This window comes from Leptodactylus fuscus, chromosome 1 (genome assembly GCF_031893055.1).
Source record: "Leptodactylus fuscus isolate aLepFus1 chromosome 1, aLepFus1.hap2, whole genome shotgun sequence".
Taxonomy (NCBI): domain Eukaryota; kingdom Metazoa; phylum Chordata; class Amphibia; order Anura; family Leptodactylidae; genus Leptodactylus; species Leptodactylus fuscus.
The window spans coordinates 56,241,198-56,266,570 of NC_134265.1; the positions used below are offsets into that span (position 1 = coordinate 56,241,198).

Sequence of the window (25,373 nt, forward strand, 5' to 3'; positions counted from 1 at the left end):
GCCTTACAGGTCGATATTAGTGCCCGGTATCAAGAACCGTGTAGAGGCCCAAGATCCTGAAAGAGTGCACTCCTTTTACGCCGTCATCAGCTGATTCCTCGAAGATGTCTACAGTACCTGTTCTATTAATCGCTTATACAAGTCAAACCCGCCTGACAGAGTGGAGGCAGCGTCAGCAGTAAGTTTGTCTTGATGTCACTGATTATTTTGCCCTTCCTCTGATCTGTCAGAACAATAGTGATTACCACATTAGAGCTACTGTTCTCCCAGGCCACTTTATGGTGCCTCTGCATATGTTTACACAGGGCTGTGGTGCCAACAATGGCACCCTGGCCACACTTCACCTTCTGCCAACAGATTTGACATATGCCCATGTTCAACTACCTTGGTGGCTTAACAAAAAACTGCAACACTGCTGAATAGGTGATTTTACCCCCAACACTCCGCACTGACTGACTGCTACAGCCACTGTCTTAGTGTACCCATGCACCACTGCTTTCCAGACAAAGTAAGCTCCGGGGAAGCGAGTGGTCTACCTGGGCACGTTTAGATGCGGACCTCCCACTGCCTCCACCCTACTGACTCCAGGCCACGCTATCAACTTGCTGTCTCCGCCACTGCCTCCTGCACAAGCTGCCACCCTCTTCTCCCTATGATAATAAAGCCCCTTTGTCATCCGGCTCCCAATTGCAATCAGTTACACCATCATCAAGCATGTTACTGATGTCCTCCTCAATGGTCTCTGAGCCAGGAGCCTGACCGCTAACAACACCAGTTCCCACGCCACTCTCCTCTTCGCTACTTGCCCACCTACCAGAGGAAGCGACGGAAGCCTCCTACAGGTCTGGCTGGGAACTAGCTGCTAACTGTCCTGTAGTAGCTCACAGCATAGAGTACTTCTCTGGCTGAGGGAACAGAAAAGGACAGAGGTAGGTTGAGGATACATGAGGACACAGGGCCTGCTCCCGGGCCATGCCAACTAAGGGTTGTGTCTGATGAACCCACCGACTCTTGGACGGAGGTGTCTGAGGTGACTTGGGATGAAGTGGATGACCAAGTCAACCGTTTTACAACCGTTGTGTCTTGACCAGAAACCCGACCGCTAGCTGACTCTGGAAGCTCAGGCCTCTGTAAGTGACCCCTGTTGCCATGCCCCCTTACTCTGCTGCAACCTGTGCCAGAAACATGTAGGCTTGTGCCCCTCCCCTGTTGAAAGCCTGTCACTTCTCTATCTAACATACTGTTAGATCAAATGGGTAAATGAACAGATAACTGCTTTATAACAGATAACTGTGGAGTTTTGATTTTTCTACCACTTTCTCTAGCGCCTGCTGACGTCTCTCCCTGATCTAACAATGGAAAATGCCTGAATCTAAGATGGTGGAGTGTATTTATAGGGCTACGACATGACAAGGCTGGCTGCTGATTAGGAATGCGGGATCGCCTACAATGCCATATGTGCTGCCAGAGTTTCTTGCCCCATGTCCTAACATGTGCAGCAGCCATTTTTGAAAAAATTTGATCCGTTACCACAAAGTGTGAGGAAAATGTTTGTTTTTTTATATTTCCTACCCACTGGCTAACACGGTACGAGAACAAAAAAACTTGATAGTCTTCAGTAGTTGATACCTTTTTAATGGCTAACTAATAATGATGACAGATTACAACTTTTCGGACCTCTCGGATCCTTTCTCAAGTAAATTTACTTGAGAAGTCCGAAACGTTGTAATCTGTCATCATTATTAGTTAGCCATTAAAAAGGTATCAACTACTGAAGACTATCAAGTTTTTTTTTTTTTTATATATTACCACAAAGCGTGAGGAAATCCGGATTCAATGTGAATCAAATTTTTCCTGAAATTCGTATTGAATTCCACTTAGTCAGCTTCGATTCTCTGACCTCTACTGGTAGGGCATGCTGGAAGTGCTGTAATGGTTTTTCAATAGCTGTAAAATCATAAATTGATGGCCAAGGATTATAAAAAAACAAAAAAAAAAAAAAAAACATATAGCACTCATTCTTCTAACCCATGTGACAGAAGTTGCAGAATGCAGCCGTTCTACACTGTTTCTGTAACTTCTGTAAATTTGCAGAGTTGCTTCATTTTTCATTTTAGCTGCACTGAAACAAAGGATAAGTAGTCTGTAAACCTGAGCATCTCCTTCAATGATGGAAGCAATTGAGAAGCTCAATTTAAGCTTTGTTCATAGCAAAGCGTTACAGTTATGCCAGAAGGCTATTTTTTGTTATTGAAAATACTGAAAACCACCATAGAGCCATTAATTCCAGTGTGAACAGAGCCTTAGGATACGTATTCCATCTAAAGTCTAAAATCACACGTACATGTGGAGGCTGACAAGAAGCAAAATACAGCAGCCAAATTACAGGAGACAAAGCAAATGACACAACTGTAGTATAATAGGCTGAGTTGGAAGGATTTATTCCTGCCTGAATTTTTCAGCTGCTTTGCGCTATTCCAGCGTTGCCCATCCTACCAGATAATGGAACGTTAATAGAGCCAAAATGTTACATGTTATAACCTTTCTGGAATAAAGCCTCTCAAAAGGAATTAAAGTCTGCCGTGCTGTCTATGTAAGACTACGTGGAAGGATTTTTGTGCGTATATAGTCACCTGTAATGTTTTGCAAGAAAAGGAGGGGAATGTTTCTCTGACAGCACAGCTGAATGAAATGAGTTCCCTGTAAAATGAAGAGAGAAAATTGGTACAGTCACATTAACGTTATCATACAGATATAAAGGCAATGCATCGACTTTTATTAAAACCATTAATCTCAAGCACTAACAACTATGGATGTAGAATAAACTGTCCATAACATAGTTTAACCAGAACATAGTCATTTTTACCATTCATGGTGATACTCTCCTTTCCCTGCATGCAGAACCAATAGTGATGACTTTTTTTTTTTCTTAAACAATGTTTTGCACCATTTCTCACTGATATGAGGCTTTAATGGTGCTTTGTTAACCTTTTCGCTGCCAAGGGTCTCTGGAAATTTTGCACCTCCAGTAGCCAGAGCAATTTTCACAGTTTTGAGATGGACAAATCAAACCTAAATTGCAACATTAAAAAAGCATCCAACCCCCCATACCTATATATTTTCTTAAAGTAGACACCTGCAGCATTGTCAGAATGCCACTTGGTACTGTATACGAACAGGCACCTTCATGCAATTTTGATTTAAAGTGAATGTTTTATGAAAAAATGCAAATAAATGTATATTAGTTGTTAAAAGCGGAAACCAAACAAAAAATTAAATGCACCAAACCTCCTAAAAATAAGAGTTCAACATGTGCAGAGTTCATACATATCACTATGGCCTGAACCCGCATGCACGTGTCTTCAGAAAATCGCTAGAACTGGAAGGAACAAAATTCTGCTTTGAAGCTGGAAATGTTAAAAAAGTATCATCCTATAAAATGTAGGGATTACACACCATGAAAAGTAAGTGAACCCCTAAACCCTATATATTTTTTTGAAAGTAGACAACCTGAAGATTACAAATGTCTTAATGGGTCATCGATAGCCACATCCACCTTCATGCAACTTTGCGACCAACACAAATAATTTTTTGAAAAAATATGCCAAAACACATATTTGCACCTAAAACTCATGTTCAATCTCACATTCATATATAAAATACTTTTAAAATAATAGCTTATGGTGTATACAATGTGTATATATACTATATGTACCGCAAACATCAACTACAACAAGAGCTCGGACTCCCAAAAACACGAATACAGAAGACAAGCAGGATTTTGCTGTTGTTCACTAATATGTTAAAAAGCTATACTGCACCTACCAAACTGTGACTGTGATACCAAAATCTAACTTTTTTCAGAGTACACAGCATACCGTATATAAAAACACAATTTAATAGTTTATATATACAACCACCTTCATTCAACTTTGCCGCAAACAGAGATTGCTAGCAAAAATTGCGCAAAAATTCAAATTTGCCACTAAAGTGCGGCTCAAGAAATCCCTTTATGCAAACATAATGTACTGTCCATAAAACTGCAATATGTGAGGAGTTCATACATACCACATATGTATATATTTACAGGGGCGGGTGTTAAAGAATCGCCAAAATCGCAGAAATGCGCCATCCCATTTTGTGCATGCAAATTAAATAGGACTTTACATAAAAATGTTATTTTCCATCCCCCTATAAAAAATTTAGCAACCTATACGTTCATCTCTAGTGATAATAGTTATTACTATTATTTTAGTGTGTAACGGACATCACTAGAGACGTATTTTACTGTAGAAAGCTCAGGTATAGACAGGACAGGGATTGGGTGAAATGTAAACTTTATTTGCGACTTTATGTATATGTTGTGTAAGTGTTTGGTGCGACTTTTTTTTTTTGGCTTGCGACCTGGACAATGGTAAATGTCTGGGTCACAGTGCCAACAAACTTCCTGGTTATGTTCAGGAGGTATAACATAAGAATACCCCACTAGTAAAGCTCAGGGGGGAATTACATTATAACTGTATGTGACAATCAGAGACAAATGTATAGTATACGCTCTGATTGGCAGGAGAAGGGTTAATAGGAACAATAGAGTCCCTGCCACCCCCCTCCTGCTGTCACATACAAGTTATGCAGAGAGTCTGATCGTTTCTCTGTCTCTCTCTCTCTGCTGCACTGCTCCGTGTCCCTCTTCCTTTCTTGTTAGATCGCAAATTGCTTGCTTAGACAGGAGGGGGGGACACACTTTGGAGCTCTATATCTTTGGACTGCATCAACATATCTTGATGCTTTCAATTGCATTTTAAAGAGGAGAATCTCATCTTTAAAATGATATCAAGACCTCGATGATTGGATGTAGAGTTTTGGAGCAATTCACTGTTGAAACGCTGTCGGGAATTGAGATCTGCAGTTGGATCTCAATGCCAAATAGTGTTTTCAACAGTGAATGGCTCCAAGACTGTACATCCAATCATCGAGTTCTTTTTAAAGTTTAATTTTAAAGATGAGAGTCTCTTCTTTAAAATGCATTTTAAAGCATCAAGATATGTTGATGCAGTCCAGAGATATCGGCATTAGTAGGGAGGACGTACTAAGTATGTCCTCCGCTACTGAAGTGCCACCTTGGGAGCATGTACAGTGTACGTGCCTGGCAGCGAAAGGGTTAATGTCAGGGCTGTAATAGTATGGCGCTGTAAGACCATATTACTTCCTGCACTCGGCTGTGTTGGATGCCATGATCAATAGCAATAGCCGGGGGAAAATACCCTCTCTCCTAGACTCCTCGCGATAAGATTGTGGGTTCTGAGGGGTTGCCATGGCAGCCAGGAAGCTGAGCCGTGGCCTCCTGACTGCCTATGAAAAAATCCCATAGGAACTAGTGTGTGATGTTCTGCAATATTATGTATTGAAAGACATTGCACTAGGGATCTGAGATGTGAGCTTCATGTCCCCTTGTGGGACAGGCAAAAAGTAAGAAAAAACAAAACAAAAAAAACCCCCACAGAAACATAGTAAAAACACAGAAATATATAGGGGCAACACAGTGGCTCAGTGGTTAGCACTGCAGCCTTGCAGCGCTGGAGTCCTGGGTTCAAATCCCACCAGGAACAACATCTGCAAGGAGTTTGTATGTTCTCCCCGTGTTTGCGTGGATTTCCTCCCATTCTACAAAGACATACTGATGGGAGTGAAAAAAAAATGTACATTGTGATCCCTATATGGGGCTCATACTCTACATTTAAAAACAAAACAAAACACACAAACATAAATAAAAGTTAAAAAAAATAAAATAAAATAAAACACCTTTTAGGGTTAATTCACATGTAAATATCGTGTGGCTTATTTTGGCACCGGAAAAAAAAGCTTCCTAATTAGGAAAACAGCTTCAAAAATAGCAAGGTCATGTCACTTCTTTTTCTACTAGCAGAAAAAAAAAAGCTAGCTGTTCACATAGGGCTCCATTGTAAAGGGGCTCATTTCATTTTGCTCTTTTCACTCATCTCCCCCCTCCTCCCCCCTCACTCTTTTTTTTTTTTTTTTTTTACCTTTTCCTTCCTACCCTCCCGTCTGCCTCACCCCCCTCCTTTACCTTTCTCTATTTTCAAATTTTATATTGATATTGTTATTTCTGGCCTCTTTATGCTGAAGCGCATCTTTGCGCTTGGGCCTGATCCTGACTGTTTTTCGTATACCATGGACAGCTGTTATTCTATGGATGGTCATGGTCTTTGGTCTTATGCTCATTTTCTCTGCTGTTCTCCTATTTTGCCTATGGTACTGTTGTTGTTCTCTGTACTTTGAAAAAATTAATAAAGTTTAAATTAAAAAAAAAAAATCAGCCTCTTAGGCCCCGTGTGAACTCGCGGGTATGTTCACACAGTTTTTTGCAGGCGGATTTTGACGTGGAATCCGCCACACAATTCATCTGGCAAAAACACCTCCCGTTCATGCCCCATCTTCACGCGGATTCCACGATTCGAGACTCCCTCCTGACTAGGCCCACCCATCCGAGCCTAACCAGAAGCGGGATGCCGCTGCACTGCAGCAGCATCCCATCGCGGCTAGCTGCGTGAAAAAGCCACATTGTGGAAAAGGCTTCTGCTGTGTGAACTAACTAACGGGGATATAGAGTTTCAGTAAGCAGGGGTATATATTTTTATTTGTTTAGATTTTTTTTTCTACTTTTACATTTTATGCTCTTGGGAAGGGGTGGGGGAAGGGCATCATGGCCACTATCTGAACTATATAGACTGTATTCACTGAGCACTATATATATATACAGAGATTAGTAAGGCAGAGACTGTTATAACCCAGCTTTGTTTTCTCTGTGGCCAGCTCCTGTCTACACGACTTCAGGAACGTCCTCGCACAGTTATATGTGGACCCGCCAGACATTGAAGTCATCCAGTGGTCCACATAATATACATATACACCTGTAGATGTACCACCGTTTATCAGCAGGATTAGAGGCTTGCAGCATATTTCCATGCAGCCCTTCAGGTCCTTAAAATAAAATGGATTCTTTTATGGACTGGCACTCCAGAAGTGTTCATATCTCTGGATTCATTGTGATGCTAATACATCTTGCGCTGTGAAGAGCTGTGAGTTACTATATACATAATGGGTTAAGCTAATATTGGTCGCTGGTCCCAGCTCTTACAATTTGAGAACATGCTTGACTTGTTATAAAACAGGTGCACTATGCAGTGATAGACTTGACAGATGAACTTGCTACCGGCAAATTACATTTTCAGTAAAAGGGCACACTCAGCCAGAATATTAAAGTTTCATTGGGTGTATGGCACAGCTGTTCAGTGAACAAAACAGCACAATAAGTGGGGTGACATTGTGCTCGAGTCAATAGCATATGCTATTCTTCATTTAAGGGCTGGTCTCTAAATTGTCAGCTGAGTTGTCCAGTACCCTTAAGGCCTAAGCCATGGCAACTGGCATGAGAAATGAGGTTATAGAAGATTGTTGTATTGAACAGAAATACCTGAAAATAATATACAATATACCTTAAAGTAGGTTGCATTCATTTCCTTCTATAGGAATGTCTAGACATCTTAGTGACAGTCCGGCATCCCACACTGGATACCAATGACAAGCAAACGTCTACTTAGCTGCCAAGCTCTTCTAAATGGTCACCATCCATGGACTATTTTTTACCTGTCCAATTCTATTCGTAAGCTGTTCTTCTGTCCTGCTTCCAGGAAATTCATGTATTATACGTAGATAGCCTCACTTTATGAAAGAGACTCAACCCATTATTCCCAGTAGGAGATTGCCCCTTGCAGTTACTCATTTGGTAGTTTTCCCTTTTTCCTAATGAGTAATTCCCAAGTCACAAGAAAGTCCATGCAGGGGGTTCCTTGTCAATTTACCAAAAGCTTAGAATGCTATGGAATAAGTTGAGTAAGGCATGTTCACACCTGCTTATTTTTGTTCAGTTGTTCTGATCAATCATAGGATCAGAACAACGGACTGAAAAACTAACATAACAAATGATGCCAGCAGAGCATGTCTATATCCACCGTCAAAAACATTTTAGCTCTCTTCTGACTCGTTTACTTTTGAGATGGAAGGTCCTACATGTACAATTTTATCGTGAATGGCAGATTGTGGTTGAAGTGGGAGCGGCCTTTTCAAGGAGTGTGGTTATTACAAAAGTGAATAGCTATATTTATTACAATCCAAAGAAATAATAGTAAGCCTCAGGTTGTTACGGTACAAACTGTTGCACCAATTTTATTTATGCTACTCAGTAGACGTATTAAATATTATATTGATTTTATTTTTATTTTTTTAATGTAGATTGTGAGCCCCACATAGAGATCACAATGTACATTTTTCCCTATCAGTATGTCTTTGGAATATGGGATGGAAATCCATGCAAACACGGGGAGAACATACAAACTCCTTGCAGATGGTTTTTTGCCCTTGGTGGGATTTGAACACCAGGACTCCAGCGCTGCAAGGCTGCAGTGCTAACCACTGAGCCACCGTGTGGCCTCTTATATTGATTTTATTGTGCAATTTATTTTTTTTTTAATGGTTACAGCGATACAAAATCCGTCCGTTACTTAACCACTTCAGTACCGGGCCATTTTGTGGTCCAGGAGAAGACATTTTCTCATTCAACTAATTTTTGCATGTTTTTTCGGGGACACAGGGCTTTATTTTTATGTTGTTTTTATTTTCGAATGTGTTTTAATTTTTTTTTTATATCTGGGGAAAATATAAACAAAATAGGAGGGAAATTGTGTCTGGTTTTCACTTTTCTTTATTTATTATTTAATAACACAAAGTGCCACTGAAAAACTTTATAATATAGTTTTTCCTCTCCTTATGGTAATTTTTATTTTGTATGATGTTGTCGGGGGAGGGGCTATAATCTTTAATAACGGCATTTTATTGGCGTATTATTTTACTTATTTTGGTAATTATTTTATTTAAAAAATTTTTTAAACTTTATTAATTTTTTAATATTTTTTTTTCAGATGGTGTCCCCATAAGGTCATAAGAGACCTTTGGGGACATCGGATCACTTTTTTTTTGTATTGGAGGCTGATTTCTCCTGCAACTGGGGCTGGTATATTTAGCCCCAGTTGCAGGAGGAATACAGCCTCCTGCACGTTGTATATACGGGACAGAGAGCTGATCTGGGTCCTGTATACACAGCTATCGAGAAGGCAGGGAAAGGAATAAACCTTCCCTGCCAACTCTCTGGGAGCTCCGGCTGAAGTTACAGCCGGCTCCCAGTGAAAGCAGCTCTACAATCTTGTGCAGCTGCTGTGTTCTGACAGGACGTACCAGCACGTCCTGTCAGAACAAGGCAACCACTATCCGAACGTATATAATCTATGGGCGGTCCGGAAGTGGTTAATGATGGCCATTTCAGATAGTGTATTAGTAAAGAAATTATTATTAAAACTTTAGTAATAACATTTATTTAAACACACACTATTGTATTGCTTAACTTTAAAGTGGTTGTCTGGAGAGTTAAATTTACCTTCCTTCCTCCAGCAGACCCCGGGTCAATCTGCTCCCTCCATTCTCTCCTGTTTTCACAGGTAATTGCTATGGAGAGAAGAAGAAAGAAGGAAGAAAGAAGGAAGAAAGAAGGAAGAAAGAAGGAAGAAAGAAGGAAGAAAGAAGGAAAAAGGAAGGAAGAAAGAAGGAAGAAAGAAGGAAGAAGGAAGGAAGAAGGAAGGAAGAAGGAAGGAAGAAGAAGTAGTAATAGTAATATACTAGGGACTGTGTTTACTATAGTTAGCCAGCCTCCACAGCACAAGTAACTACCTATTAAATCAGGAGAGGAGGGACGGCGCCTAGTGACCTGGGAGAGGGGCTGCTTCTATTCACATGACCGAAGGTTGGAACCAACCTGGAACCTGCACATCCAGCATGAAGAACCTACCCAAAGGAGGAATGTAAATGTAACTCCCTGGGCAACCATTATTGGAAAAGAGTTGTTAACCTGGGGAGGTATTTATTTTACTTACTGATATAGCCACAACATATTCTGCAGCGCAAGGCAACAATGCCAACCCGCAGTACGTTTTCTAGCCTATTAAAGGGATGTAGTTGATGATCTATATTTATGCATAGGTCGATATCAGGTCAGTGGGGTTTCGATATCTGCCAATCCCACTAATCAGTTGTTAGAAAAGGTTGTAAAGCTTGGGCGACCATTGAGGCCTCATTACCGATTATCAAACACAGGGTCATACATTGTATTTTGTGAGGCTGTAGTCAGTATATGTGCTATTGCAGCTCAGTCATTCATTTGAACAGGCTGCAAGGCAGTAAGAAGATATTCATGGAATTACTAATGGCCCTTTGAAGACAACCATAAGGCTGATATAGACTCTTGGCAAAAACAAGTTTGACACCCCTGATCTACAAGGTCTTTAGCAGCAATATCTTAAGGCAACCCAAAGTGGATCATCTGTAACTCTTTAATCAACGCTTTCCCTATGAAACAGAATATCTTTGTTATGATTTAAACCTTTGGAGATGCAGTAACCACTGTACATATTACATAATACTTGCCTTTTTTGCAGATTCTGAGAAAAGGACACCATTATTTCCAATAATACCAACTGGGTAACCAAATATTCTTGCAAAACCTATGAGAAAATAAACAGAATTCATTTAACAAATATGCTACATTTTGCTGCTCTTACCAAGTATGCCATACATTGTTTCAAAGCCAATGGTGCCACATTCATATATTGTAGACTAGTTGAAGATTTTTGGTGTGGCCTTCATTCTGAGTCTACGCCTCAGTACAATAAACTTATGTCAGAGGGGTTTTCAAAACCCACCATCTACATGTAGAAGATTTTTTCCACAGCAGACTAAACAGTATTGTTTGGCTTTTAGAATAGTCAGCAAGCCTATTGTGTAGATTGGTTGCAAATGTTTAATGTGTATTTCACACACTGCAACGCAAAGATTGAATTCTCTGACAAAATCCGCGTGGAAGAAATGTAGGCGAGTCAGAAAAACTGCCATGTCTGAGCTTATCCTTAGAGTCATAATCCATAAACCAGATTAATTTCTTTAATAATCTCATAAAATGAAACTGTGGAAAACCATCAGACAACCATGAGAAGAAAATGGATAAAAGGAAAATAAATAAAATTAACAGCGTAGTTAAAGATAAATAAAATAAACTCGTTTGAAGAGGCTTCTCGACCATCAGATGTCCTAGCTGCCTTGTCCACTCTCAATCTTAAACTTTTCACGACATACGTAACTGGGATCTTTCCCCAGGACCCAGCCTTATAGATAGATTGTATGTTTCAGGTGACTCTTGACTTGTGTTTTTCCCCTATGTATCGGTGCCTCTGTCGCAGAGATATAGTCTTTTCTATCCTCATGCAAATGAGCTCTATGGAGCAACAAAGATGTTCCTGATGCTCCAAAGAGCTCATTTGCATACGGACAAAAACCCCCCCCCCAAAAAAACGAAGGTACCGATTCACAAGTGGAGAACACAGACGACCCTCACCTTTTAATCTGCAGGGCTGACTTGATATGCTGGGTCCTGGTGACAGACTCCAGGGTTTAGTCTTCACAATAGCCTGTACACCTCAGTTTTATTGTGTATGCCCCCATTCTGGTGTATGTGCAATGAAGCGGAGATGTACTTGGCATTACAGAACAACTGCACAGACACTATGTAAGTACAAAGGTTTTTTGTTGTTTATTTCAATAGGGGTGTGAACAGCTTTGCAATAGGGCTATTTCGGACACTAAACGCCTGGTCCATAATCACCTGTGGGTGTATTAGTGTCTCAAATAGCTCTGACAGGTTCCCTTTAAATGGGAAAATTCCCATTTGCAGAGAAAAGATAGACATCTTATACAAATCACATCCAACAATTACATAATACTGAACAGAAAGACAGACATCGCTGTACCTGTAACTAATGTGTCTCCATAAAGTGCTTTAAACTCATCAAATTTGCTTCCATCCACAACCCGAGCAATAACCTATAAAAACAGAGAAAATATGCAAAATTTTTCAACTCAGCAAAATAATAAGTTAAAATACAAAGGTTCATCACCACAAAAAAACGTCTACAATGTCACTACAAGACATTCTCCAAGAAGCTCATACCAACCACTTAGCAGCTAACATTACGTCTTGAAGGTCTACAGATCTTTTTACCTGACCACTGCTCCTGAGGTGAAGTGCTCACTCACTGCTTCTATCAAAGTGCTGGTTATAGGTAATGAAGTGAAGTGTATGGGACACCGCTGCAGTAACTCATACCTGACACCATGAAAGAGATGGCTAGCATGCACTGAAGCTCCACGTATGTAAAATACCAGGAGATATGCTCAAGCTCCAACAGCTGATCTGCAGGGGTTACTGACAGTCCTTAAAGAGGACCTTTCACCACTTTTGGGCACATGCAGTGTTATATACTGCTGGAAAGCTGACAGTGCGCTGAATTCAGCGCACTGTTGGCTTTCCCGATCTGTGCCCGGTGTAAAGAGCTTACGGTGCCGGTACCGTAGTGCTCTATGGTCAGAAGGGTGTTTCTGACCATTAGCCAGAGACGTCCTTCTGCCTCGCGGCGCCAATCACGCTGTGCTGTGGAGCCGGGAGGAACGCCCCCTCCCTCTGCTCACACAGCTCGTCCATAGACTAGCATTATCAGGAGAGGGAGGGGGGAGTTCCTCCCTGCTCCACAGCACAGCGTGATTGGCGCCGCGAGGCAGAAGGACATCTCTGGCTAATGGTCAGAAACGCCCTTCTGACCATAGAGCACTACGGTACCGGCACCGTAAGCTCTTTACACCGGGCACAGATCGGGAAAGCCGACAGTGCGCTGAATTCAGCGCACTGTCAGCTTTCCAGCAGTATATAGAACTGCCTGTGCCCAAAAGTGGTGAAAGGTCCTCTTTAAGCTAAAGTCATCAATTTTATAAAAGTGGATAATCCCATTAATACTGCCCCATATTATTAGTGCTAGAGGAGTACCTCCATTAAGAGTCCCATTAATATATGCACTTATCCTAAACAACGAGTAACATTGAATGTGCAACTCACTTGTCCCCCCTCCCACATCTTGTATTCCTTCTCCCACCAGTCATTTTTCCATCCACTCATTCGCACTACTGCTCAATGTGATGCCTCCTCCAGAGGTAACTACATCCACTTTAAATACTTAAAAGTGTACTTGCCATAAAATACCATCAAGCGTCCCACAATCTATGGCTATGTCACAATCCGCAGTTTGTTGACCACTGTACTGAAGAATTTGTTGGATCTCTATGCATGATAAGGACCAATGCATCAGAATTAACGCCTACACATATGTATTTCATAAGGGGACACACCATGCCAAACCACCTTCAAAAGTTTAAAAGCTAAAAAAATTAAATAAAATCACCGTAGACAACTCAGCATTGTCAATATGCTAGGAAGGAAATTGTCCCGAGATGTAATGGAGGATGGGGGGGGGGGGGGACAGATCAGAGAATCAGCAGAGAGTGTTGGCTACATGGGAGACCATGGAACTGAAACCGAGCATGTCCCTCATGGATAAAGTTTCCAGTAAAAACTGCACTGACAATACTTTTTACATCACCTACACCAATGATGAGACAGAGGATACTAATTTTGGGTTGGAGTGCTTCTTTTTAAAGGGGTTTTGTGGGATAATTGAAAAACTAATGAGGGGCCAGGGATGAGGTTAAATATAAAGTAATGACATTTACCTGTTTCCCCTTAGGTTTTGGCAGCATGCCCGCCCCATTCCCTCTAGTCCTCAGGTGACCAATGTGACATATCTGTCCTCAGTAGTCACATGTCTGCTACCAGTGAAGTCACTGCTTATAAGTCACCGACACCCCACAAGTGAATGGTGAAGCCACGGATTCACTATGGTGGTCGCCTGAGGAACTACACTTCTGGCTGAAACAGAGCGAGGATCAGAGAGAAAGGGTCAGTTCACACAGTTTTTTTGACACTGAATCCAACTCAAAAACAGCCTCCAAAAAACGCCTCCCAATAGAGTTCTATTGGGAGGCTTTTTTTTGAAGGCCGATTTTGAGGCAGATTCAGCATCAAAATCCTCGCCAAAAAAACTCCTTGTGAACTGACCCAAAAGAGGACATGCTATCCCGGTTGGGCTTTGCAGTCTAATAAAAAAAAGGTTTAAGGTTACTCTGCTGATCCCGTCATGGTCTACATCAGGGGTCTCAAACTCAATTTACGCGGGGGCCGCTGGAGGTAGTGTCTGGGTGAGGTTGGGCCGCATCAGGTTTTCCACAAGCTATGCTCGCGGCAGCAAATTTAGCTCCGCCCAATTTTAGGATGTCTCCGCCCATTCTTATTCATTTTTCATGTGCCCCCACACAGTATAATCCTCCTACAGTCACCCGTACATTATATGCCCCCACATTATAATGTTCCCTTCCAACTGTCCCACAGTATTACGTCCTTCTCCTGGTGCCCCAGTTTAAACTGGGGGAAACTAGAGGGGACATGAAACTTGGGCAGCTGGAGGGGGACATAAATCAGTGGGGGTAGTTGGAGGGGGACAGTAAACTGGGGGCAACTAGAGGGGGACATTAAACTCGGTAGGCTAGAAGCAGACATTAAACCGTAGGGGTAGCTGGACGGTGACAATAAACTGGGGATAACTAGAGGCAGACAGGTCCCCCTCCAGCTACTCCCACGGTTTACTGCCCCCTCCAGTTGTCCCCAGTTTAAGTACTCCCCTTCATCTACCCCCAGTTTCATCTCCCCCCACCATTTCTCCCCCAGTTTGATATCTCCCTTCATTTGCATCATTTTATGTCACCCCTCCATCTGTCCCCAGTTTCATGTCGTCCCTCCATCTGCCCCAGTTTCATGTGCCCCCTCCATCTGCCCCAATTTCATATCCCCCCTTCATCTGCCCCCATTTTCATGCTCCCCCTCATCTCTGCCCCCATTTTCATGTACCCCCTCCATCTGCCCCCATTTTCATGCTCCCCCTCATCTCTGCCCCCATTTTCATGTACCCCCTCCATCTGCCCCCATTTTCATGCTCCCCCTCATCTCTGCCCCCATTTTCATGTACCCCCTCCATCTGCCCCCATTTTCATGCTCCCCCTCATCTCTGCCCCCATTTTCATGTACCCCCTCCATCTGCCCCCATTTTCACACTCCACCTCATCTCTGCCCCTAGTTTCATGTTCCTCTTCCATCTGTGGCCCCAGTTTCATGTCCCCCCCTCCATCTCTGCCCCTAGGTTACCGACACACACACACTCCACTGTGCATCTCACATTCCTCTCAGTACTACATCTCTTCATATTCCAGCCGATACACTAAGACACGCCTCCCTAGTCACGTGACGTCTGACATCACACACAGGTCCTTGAGTTTTAAACTTCAGTAGTACTAGCTTTCCAACGATCACCCATCACTTTCTATTGCTGTTATAAGAGCGGGGGAGTGATTGGAGGAAAGTTTAAGTAAAACACTAAAGGGACATAGTGGGACATGCAGGGAGCTGCGCGGGGGCCGCAAACTATCGTCTCGAGGGCCGCAAGTTTGAGACCCCTGGTCTACATAGTACAGATGAAACAGGAAATGTCGCCTGGCGTGCTGGGCTTCAGTGGCTTGGGTGAGAACTGCAGCATATCAATGGACTTATATTTACACGAATCATAAACTGCCAATGAAATAAGTCATTTACAGGAGAGCTAAAGAGACTATAAACTTATTTTGAAACTGCTGTAAACAATTAATTGTAATTAATACTGTCATGACCTGTCGGTAAAGTAAATTAGGTGTTGTTCACATATAGCCAAATATGGAAGCAGAGGAGAAAATGAACAAAAGCTTTGAAATCCTCAAACTAGCTGAGGGAGCCAGTGTGGATGAGATGATATATTTCTGTCTGAACAGACTACACACCGTGCTATAGATTAATTCTAAATGACGCCATGGGACGTCAAGATGTTTTTGTTGTTTGCACCTTAACTTCAGTCATTTCCATATTAACCTTGCTATGCCGGGATTGCAAATGAAAAACAGCGGGATATTTTCACACCTAGTTATGAGCGCTGAAATAGCTTGGACAGTGCATGGCATACAAATGCGGTCACATGAAACTCACCATGGCACATCAGGTTTATACTAAATTCTAAAGGTTTTTGGGTCCCAATCTATCTTTAGTTAATAAAACATTATAATTTCTTAAAGAAGCATATTCATGTCCTCCGTCACACATGGTTTTATATACCACTAAGACAGCCGACAGTGTGCTGAATTCAGCGCACTGGATGGGTGGAGGGTACTCTCAAACCCTAAGGCCTAGTTCACACGGGGATTCTGCATGTCATATTCCGTCGCGGCTTTCCGCTCCGGAGTAGGCCCAAATGAATGGACCTAGTCTGGAGGGTGCTGTCGTGAGGCGGATGCCAGGGCTGAATCAGCCGCGGAATCTGCCTGAAGAAAGGGCAGCTCGCTTCTTTTTTCTGTGAGCGGCAAACTGGCAGTCTGCATAGACCTCCATTGTGAGGTGGATTATGACGTGGATTCAGCGCCATAATCCACCCCCTCTTGGCCCATGTGAATGGGGCCTTAGTAAAGGATACAGCCAGCTACCTTCAGGATACAACAAACCTATTAAATAAACTATCCACTAAAGGTCCCCTTCCAGATGGAACTATCCTGGCCACCATGGATGTAGAATCCTTGTACGTCAACATCCCACACCAGGACGGTGTAAACACCTGCCAGTTTTTCATGGAAAAGTGAGTTATGAATGCTGAATCTGTGGTGAAACTCACAAAATTCATCCTCATCCACGATTACTTTTCTTTTAGTGACTGCATCTACTTACAGAAGACCGGCACTGCAATGAGGATCAAAATGGTGTCACAGTACGCTAATCTTCTCATGGCCAAGATTGAGAGCAACTTCCTATCCACCTGTACCACCAGGCCTCTGGCCTACTATCGCTTTATTGACGATATCCTAATCCTTTCGAGTGGGTCTGAGGAACAGCTGATAACCTTCCATGAACAATTCAACCAGTTCCATCCCACCATTAACCTGACGCTCAATCACTCCTTCTCTGAAATTAACTTCCTGGACATCGTCATCAAGATACAGGACAACAAAATTGAGACATTGCTGTATTGGAAGCCGATTGACCGCCCAACCTACCTAAGATGGGATAACTTTCATCCAAAACACATATAGAACTCCATTGTGTACAGCCAGGATATCCGATACCATCGTATATGCTCAGATGCTGTGGATAGGGACAAACACCTTGGAGGCCTCAAAAACACATTCTTGAAGCAGGATTACCATCCAAGAACAATTGATAATCAAATCACCAGGGCCACCAAAATACCAAGATCGGATTTATTAAAATACAATACCAAACAGGAAAACATTTGGGTGCCTCTGGTCGTCACATATAACCCACACCTGGAGAGACAGAGGAATCACATGCAAATTACATCCACTACTGCAAAAAGACCACCGTCTAAAATCCATATTTCCAGACCTCCCTCTCCTGTGCTGTAGACAGCCACCAAACCTCAGGAATATGGCGATTAGCAGCTCATTGTCACCTCCAACCACAATAGGAACGTTTCCATGCAGACAGAAAAGGTGCAAAACCTGCCCTCACATACTGACTACTGATAAGATAAAGATCCTCAATTCTAACAAATACTACAAGATCCCAGGTAACTTCACCTGCAGCACACCTAATGTAGTGTATTTAATAACATGCACCAAGTGTCCCACTGGGGGCCTGTATGTAGGCGAAACTGGTGGTCAGAAACTTAGAATGCGGATGAATTCACACCGCCACATGATTACAGAGCAGAGAATGGACCTCCCCGTGCCAAAACACTTTTGCAATCAAGATCATAATATCACCAATGACATAAAAATTTTGGTTTTAAGAGGAAATGTCAAATCCAAGAAAGACAGAAAAGTTTATGAATATAAGCTGATGACTTTGTCTGACACACTCCAGGAGGGGTTGAATCTGTCACATGAGTTTATGGCCTTTTACAGGAACAAGCCCTCACATCACTAATCAAAGCATCCATAAAGCCACTCATTGAATTGATAAGGGCCATGTGAACAGATTATTTGTTTACTTGTATGTACCAATGACATTCCCCCCTGCCACCTAACATTCTATTCCTAGGTGTCTCTTTTTGCATAAATATGGATGCTTCAGAAATTGTGTTTAAACTATGCCTGAGGAAGGGATCTAAGAATAATCCCGAAAGCTTGCAACCTGTCAACATTTTTAGTTAGCCATTAAAAAAGGTATCAACTACTGAAGACTCTCAATTTTTTATATTTCATATCCACTGGCTAACACAGTACAAAGATATTTTTTCCTTATACATTACTAAACAGCTGATACTGGCACTAGGGTTTGGCTGTCAGCATTTTAAACATTTGACTTTGGAGTTTGTGGCATATTTGTGATAAGTTTTGTAGGGCTGGACCCCAAGTAAGTACACTATTTCTTGATACGGGACACATTAGCTCTGATAAAAGTACTATCCTATGAATACATGATAAATGTTCCTTGTGGGACAACCCCCTTAAATAAAAGAATTAAAATAGTATTCCTATTAAAAAGAAACATTCACCAAAATCAATAAAGATAAAACATTCAAATATTTTTTTTAATTCAATATGTAGAAAATCAATTTATTAGTTCTTTACAGTCAAGACTAAAGATAAAGTTTAACATTCATTGAAATATTTTAAAGGTAATCTGTCACAGTGAATATGGTGTCTGAAGTGCTGTAAGCATATTATAGAGCATGAGAAGCTTATATAGCAATCTGCTCAGCGGTTCCATCTTTCGAACATGTTGCCTGCAGATGGCAGAGCATACCCAGAGTGACAGATTCACTTTAAAAGAGGTTTGGTTGTCTTTCCCCAACAATGCAAAGGAAGAAACAGCTGGGAAATAAGAAGAACAAGAACAAAGTCAAACAAGGACGCATAAGGACTAACACCCCCTCATTCACAATGAGTCAAAGGCCATACAATGCTGCAGGTAAAACTTGGGTATTACTCTCAACATTGTACTGCAACTAAGAAGGGTTTCCGCAGTGTCCCACTATGAGTTGTCACCCCTAATGTGCCCATGATCATCCATGGGTGTCCACATTTATGTGGCACTTAAAATCATTGTTTACTGGCAACACCCTAATTTAATTTATATATATATATATAGGCCATGTGTAATATATATTTGGTGTGGAATGTATTCTCTAACCTGTTATATACATCAATGTGTAATTGGCTGATTGGGGTCTAGTGTGTTAGCCCATTGTATGCAAATACCTCTAACTAGTGAGGACCAGTGAGGACAATGGGTGGAGATAATCTGATTGTGTCCCCAAGAAGATGTTGGATGGTGCATTGTCCATAGTAGACAGGGAGTCTGCTCTCCTTGGTATAGGTGAGGGGGGAAGGATTTGTGACTCAGCCCTTCCCACCCACAGATATAGGATGTAACAGTCTTAGTATATAGTAGATAGCTGGCAGTTAGTATGTGTTAGCCGGCCTGTGCACAGCTCTGCAGAGAGCCAGGATTTAGTTACAGGACCAAGGAACCAAAGCTATCATTGGATTGGGACTTCTGTGGACTTATTGTTATTACGGTTGATGTGACCGCCGCCGGCTACTAACTTTGTGGATTACAATAAATTGCTGTTGTCTCCCGACCTCTTGCGTCCGTGTTGATTCAAAAGACCTTCCGGAGGAAGACGTATACTTTTGCTCCGTGACAACTGGTTGGCAGCGGTGGGATCAACAGCGGACAGCGAGATGGACTACAGCAGCTCAGCGATTAATGGAGCCACAACCTCAGAATACAGGAACTGGACTATGGCAAGTCTACAAGTAAGGGCCCGGGAACTAAACCTGAGTTACCAAGGAAGAACGAAAGATCAACTGATCGAGGCACTGGAGGAGATGACCCTGCAAAGCGACCGTGAGGAGGGCTGCCCCCAGGAGACAGTAGAGATACGGGAGCGGCAGGTACAGACCCAAAAGAGCAGATGGGTTGTTTTGTATGAGGAGGAATTGGCAGTGCTGGGGCTAGGAGCAACTGCGGAGCAAAGGAGTAGAGCATTACAGAGGGCTCAGGAAACGGAGAAGGAGGAACAGAGAATGGCGCATGAAAAGGAAAGAATGGCGCATGAAATGCGAATGGCTGAGATAACTACGAGGAATAATCAAACGTCGACCCCCAGCCCAACAGTGAGAGAACCACCATATGTCTCACATAAACACTTCAAGACCTTTGATGAAGCGGCTGGGGATGTTGATGGATATTTTCAGGACTTCGAACACCAGTGCCACCTGATGGAAGTCCCAGAGAAGGATTGGGTCCGGAATCTGGTGGGGCACCTACGAGATGGGGCTGCGGAAGCTCTCAGAGCCATGGACCCTAGTGATCAGCGGGACTATGAGGCCATTAAAAGAGCAGTGCAGAAGTATTATGCAGTCACTCCAGAGACCTACCGAGTTCATTTCTGCTCTTTGCCTTACAATGGGGGAAGCTCCTTTCACATGTTCGCCCACAAGTTGAAGCAAGCATGCAAGCGCTGGCTAGAAGGAGAGGGGGCTGTCACAGTCGATAAGGTCCTCCAAGTCATACTTAAGGAACAGTTCTTTTCCCAGTGCCCCGCTGAGATCCGTGAGTGGGTGCTGGAACGGAACCCAGCCACAGTTGAGCAAGCTGCTTCTCTTGCAGATGAGGGCCTGACCATCAAGCCGCAGTGGAAGAGGTTGTTTGCAGAGGAGCGGAAAACTACCACAGTCCGCCAGACACCCTTCAGCCAGCCACCCACCTTTCGTGCCCGGCCTCAGGATTACAATTCCCCCTCTACCCCTGCCCCAGCCCATCGGCCTCCAGCTATGAACAACCCTGTCCCTAGACAACGACCTACTGGAAGAATGCTAGAGCGCAGATGTTTTGGGTGCGGGCGGCCTGGACATTTGCAAGCTAGTTGCCCTGTTAACATGGGGGCACGGGCCACCATGGCATCCCGGCCTATTCACTACCTGGGAACCACCCCTAGGACAGAAAGTTTGGCCCCATTTCCAGATGACTCCATGAATGACCCATCTGTTCCACCTCCAGGGGTCTATGGGATTCAGCCTTCCGCCACACATCCCGCAAACCTTCAGCGGAAGCACTTGCAGGAGCTCCTACTGGATGGCCGAACAGTTGTTGGATTCCGGGACTCGGGAGCTTTCCTAACGGTAGCGGACCCCCGAGTTGTGCGACCCGAGGCCCTAGAGGAGGGCCCTGGCATTTCTATCTAGTTGGCCGGGGGTACTCGGAGACGTATTCCTAAAGCTACCGTGGAACTCGACTATGGTTATGGACCAAAACGATGCACAATTGGTGTGATGAGCGGGCTGCCGGCCGATGTTCTGTTAGGCAACGATGTTGGAAATCTACAGTGCCACTTTGTGGGAGCAGTGACCCGAAGCCAAGCTCAGAGACACGCCAACATAGATCCACCGGATTTTCTGCCAGATGCCAGCCCTTCAACCCTACAACTTTACCATTCAGTACCGCCGAGGGAACCAACACCAGAACGCGGATGGGTTATCCCGGCAGGAGGACATATGAGCTATAGAGACTGATGTGCATTCCCCAATTTACCTGTGTAGGCCAATTGTGTCATGCACATGTTTTGAGAGGGGGAGGGGTTGTCACGGGATGGTTAGAGTCTATACTATAGGCCATGTGTAATATATATTTGGTGTGGAATGTATTCTCTAACCTGTTGTATACATCAATGTGTAATTGGCTGATTGGGGTCTAGTGTGTTAGCCCATTGTATGCAAATACCTCTAACTAGTGAGGACCAGTGAGGACAATCGGTGGAGATAATCTGATTGTGTCCCCAAGAAGATGTTGGATGGTGCATTGTCCATAGTAGACAGGGAGTCTGCTCTCCTTGGTATAGGTGAGGGGGGAAGGATTTGTGACTCAGCCCTTCCCACCCACAGATATAGGATGTAACAGTCTTAGTATATAATAGATAGCTGGCAGTTAGTATGTGTTAGCCGGCCTGTGCACAGCTCTGCAGAGAGCCAGGATTTAGTTACAGGACCAAGAAACCAAAGCTATCATTGGATTGGGACTTCTGTGGACTTATTGTTATTACGGTCGATGTGACCGCCGCCGGCTACTAACTTTGTGGATTACAATAAATTGCTGTTGTCTCCCGACCTCTTGCGTCCGTGTTGATTCAAGGTATCCTCCGGAGGAAGGACGTATACCTTTTGCTCCGTGACAATATATATATAAATTATTTTTTTCAATTACACACAATATCTCTGTTCCTAGTGGAGAATTTGTTTTTCTCTAGCAAACCGCTCTTCATGTGCTCTATTCCTTTATGATCCACTAATTAAAAAACCTGAAGTTGAAATCACGTCTTTCATGTCCTTATTTTATAAACCACTAGAAAGCTGACTGTCTGCTTTCCGGGTATGTGCCCCGGTGGTGTGAGATGTCAACGCAGTTAGTTTCAGCATCAACATCTCCCAAGTGTCAGAAGGGCGCTCCTGATAGATCAGCACCATCGCTGGGCTGTGAGTAATGCCCCTCTCCTGACAGTACTCATCCATTGACTTGTACTGGGGTGGGGGCTTTCCTTACAGCTCAGTATCATCACTGGACTGTAAGGACCCCCATGACAGTACAAAGCTATGTTTAGGGTACTGTCAGGAGGGGAAGGGGGGCATTCTTCACATCCCAGTGATGACGCTGAGCTTTAAGGAACACCCTTCTGATAGTTGGGAGATGTTGATGCTGAAACTAACAACACTGATATCTACAGCTCAGGGGCACATAACAGGAAAGCAGACAGTGCGATGAATTCAGCGCACTAATCCGCTTGCTAGAGGTATATAAAACCGCATATCAAAATAAAGTATTCTTATAGGTTATTACCTCTCGGACATCAAAATTCTTCTTTAAATTGTCACCAACAATCCCGTAGAGTTCATCTGCAGGAAACAATGGGTCTTCAGGCTTTTCTATAGTCACCTTAATAAATGACATAAGAAAGAACAATAAGGAGATGAAAGTAATCTACAGCATTACAGTCAGAGTAAAGGATAGTCACATGTTTTCACATAACTTGTGCTTTTGTTTTTTTATTTCTCAAATCAGAGACATAGCTACAAATGAAACAAAAATGAAAGAACGTTCTATAAAATACCCATTTTTTTATTATAATATGTTACATTCACCAAAATACATGACAACAGAAGATAAATAACTTACATCAAGATTCTTTCTGTAGTTTAAGCTTCTTACTATTTTCCGAGCCAGGTGAAGGGCATGGTTGTCATCTACAGCATAGTGGTCAGTCACACCAGACTTTCTGAATTACAAAACAGAAGAAAAAAAACTGTAATAAGGCAAATATTGTGGATGTAATGCTTTACCTCTGTACTGGCAGGAAACAAACAATACAGGGTTGACTTTGTGAAAGAGGGAATGTTCCTTCCAAAATAATACATTTCCATCAAATCTGATGACAATCCCCATTCCATACATGTGATCAGGGTTTTGGCTATAAGTATCATAGCCTTGAGAAAAGAAGGGATGGGGGAGAGACATGGCATTTTTTAATATGTTAAAAGTATAAATAAGGTTCGAAGAACTAAACACAAGAACAAGGGGGCACAATCTGAAATAACTAAGGAGGTAAGATTTGAAGCAAAATTAGGAATTATTTCATTGAAAGATTTAAAGAGTAGTTGAGGTTTAGCGAAAACTTTCAGCATATCTGGTTGGGAAATCTTCAGTAAGCGAAGAGAACCCTCTCCCTCAAGTTACTAAAGTCCCAGACCATAGAAAGTTTCTGCATTCATGATTGTCGACTTGTAACCAATGGCAACAAATCAAACAATAGCCTAGCACCATGATGGTAAACCTATGGCACGGATGCCAGAGTTGGCACTCAGAGTCCTCTCTGTAGGCACCCATCTGTGAAACAGATTATACTGTGTGGGGCTAGTATGCAGCAGATTACACCATATGGAATCCACTGTGGAGCAAAGTATACTGTGTATTGGACACTGTGGAGCAGATTGTACTGTGTGGGGTCTCTTCACTAATTTATCACATAGTATCTGTTTTGTAGGAGACAAGTGATTATTATAGACCACCGTAACCATCCACAATTTTGAATGTGCACAGTATTAACCCCTTAGCGACCCTTGACGTAACTGTACGTCATGGGTCGCATGGAGATGTATGGAGCAAGCTCACACGCTGAGCTCGCTCCATACACGGCAGATGCCGGCTGTATCATACAGCCAGGACCTGCCAATAACAGCAGCGGTCGGTGCCCGAGCCGATCGCTGCTGTTAACCCTTTACACACTGCGGTCAAACGTGACCGCAGCGTGTAAACGGCGCCGGCGGCACGGGCGCCGCCATGTTTCGCCGATCGCCGCCCTCCTGAACGTCACATGAGGGCGGTGATCGGTTGCTATGACAGCCGGAAGCCTATTGAAGGCTTCCAGGCTTGTCTCTGCACTAGATCTATTAGACGATGCCAGAGGCATCGTCTAATAGAAGTGCTGGGATTTTCCTATTCACTGCAATACTGTAGTATTGCAGTGAATAGTATGAGCGATCAGACCCCCTAGGTTTCAAGGTACCTAAGGGGTCTGATCATAAATGTAACAGAAGAAAAAAAAAAGTTTTTAAAAGTATTAAAAAAATAAAAAAAATATAAAAGTTCAAATCACCCCCCTTTCCCTAGATTAGCTATAAAAGTAATTAAAGAACATTAAACATAAACATATTAGGTATCCCTGCGCTCCAAAATGCCTGAACTATTAGAATATTAAAACATTTATCCCGTACTGCGAACGGCGTAGCGGCAAAAAAAATAAAAATAGCCAAAAAGCGTTTTTTTCAACACTTTGCCGCCTATAAAAATTGAATAAAAAGTGATCAAACCATCAGATCTTTCCCCAAATGGTATCAATAGAAACGTCATCTTGTCCCGCATAAAAAGACACTACAACCAGCTCCATACATGGAAATATGAAAAAGTTACAGGTGTTAGAACATGATGACACAAATTTTTTTTTCTATTTTGCAAAGTTTATCATTTTTTTAAAAGTATCAAAACATTTCAAATACTATATAAATTTGGTATCACCGCATTCGTACTGACATGTAGAACACAGGTAACATGTCATTTGTACCAAACAGTGAACGCTGTAAAAATTAAACCCATAAGAAAATGGCACATATGCATTTTTTCTCCAATTGCACCTCATTCTGAATTTTTTTCCAGCTTCCCAGTA

General features: G+C 42.7%; 1 protein-coding gene across 1 annotated transcript in view; it reads right to left on the reverse strand.

The window, feature by feature from the left end:
* Window positions 1–25,373, reverse strand: part of MCCC2 (methylcrotonyl-CoA carboxylase subunit 2) — a 71,701-nt gene that overhangs the window by 24,524 nt on the left and 21,804 nt on the right. Inside the window, exons 9-13 of the mRNA XM_075270846.1 lie at window positions 23,330–23,429; window positions 22,994–23,089; window positions 11,931–12,003; window positions 10,555–10,631; window positions 2,634–2,700 (exon numbers count right to left, since the gene is read on the reverse strand). Of these exons, the coding sequence (XP_075126947.1) occupies window positions 2,634–2,700; window positions 10,555–10,631; window positions 11,931–12,003; window positions 22,994–23,089; window positions 23,330–23,429 (413 nt within the window). The remainder of the gene's footprint in view (window positions 1–2,633; window positions 2,701–10,554; window positions 10,632–11,930; window positions 12,004–22,993; window positions 23,090–23,329; window positions 23,430–25,373) is intronic.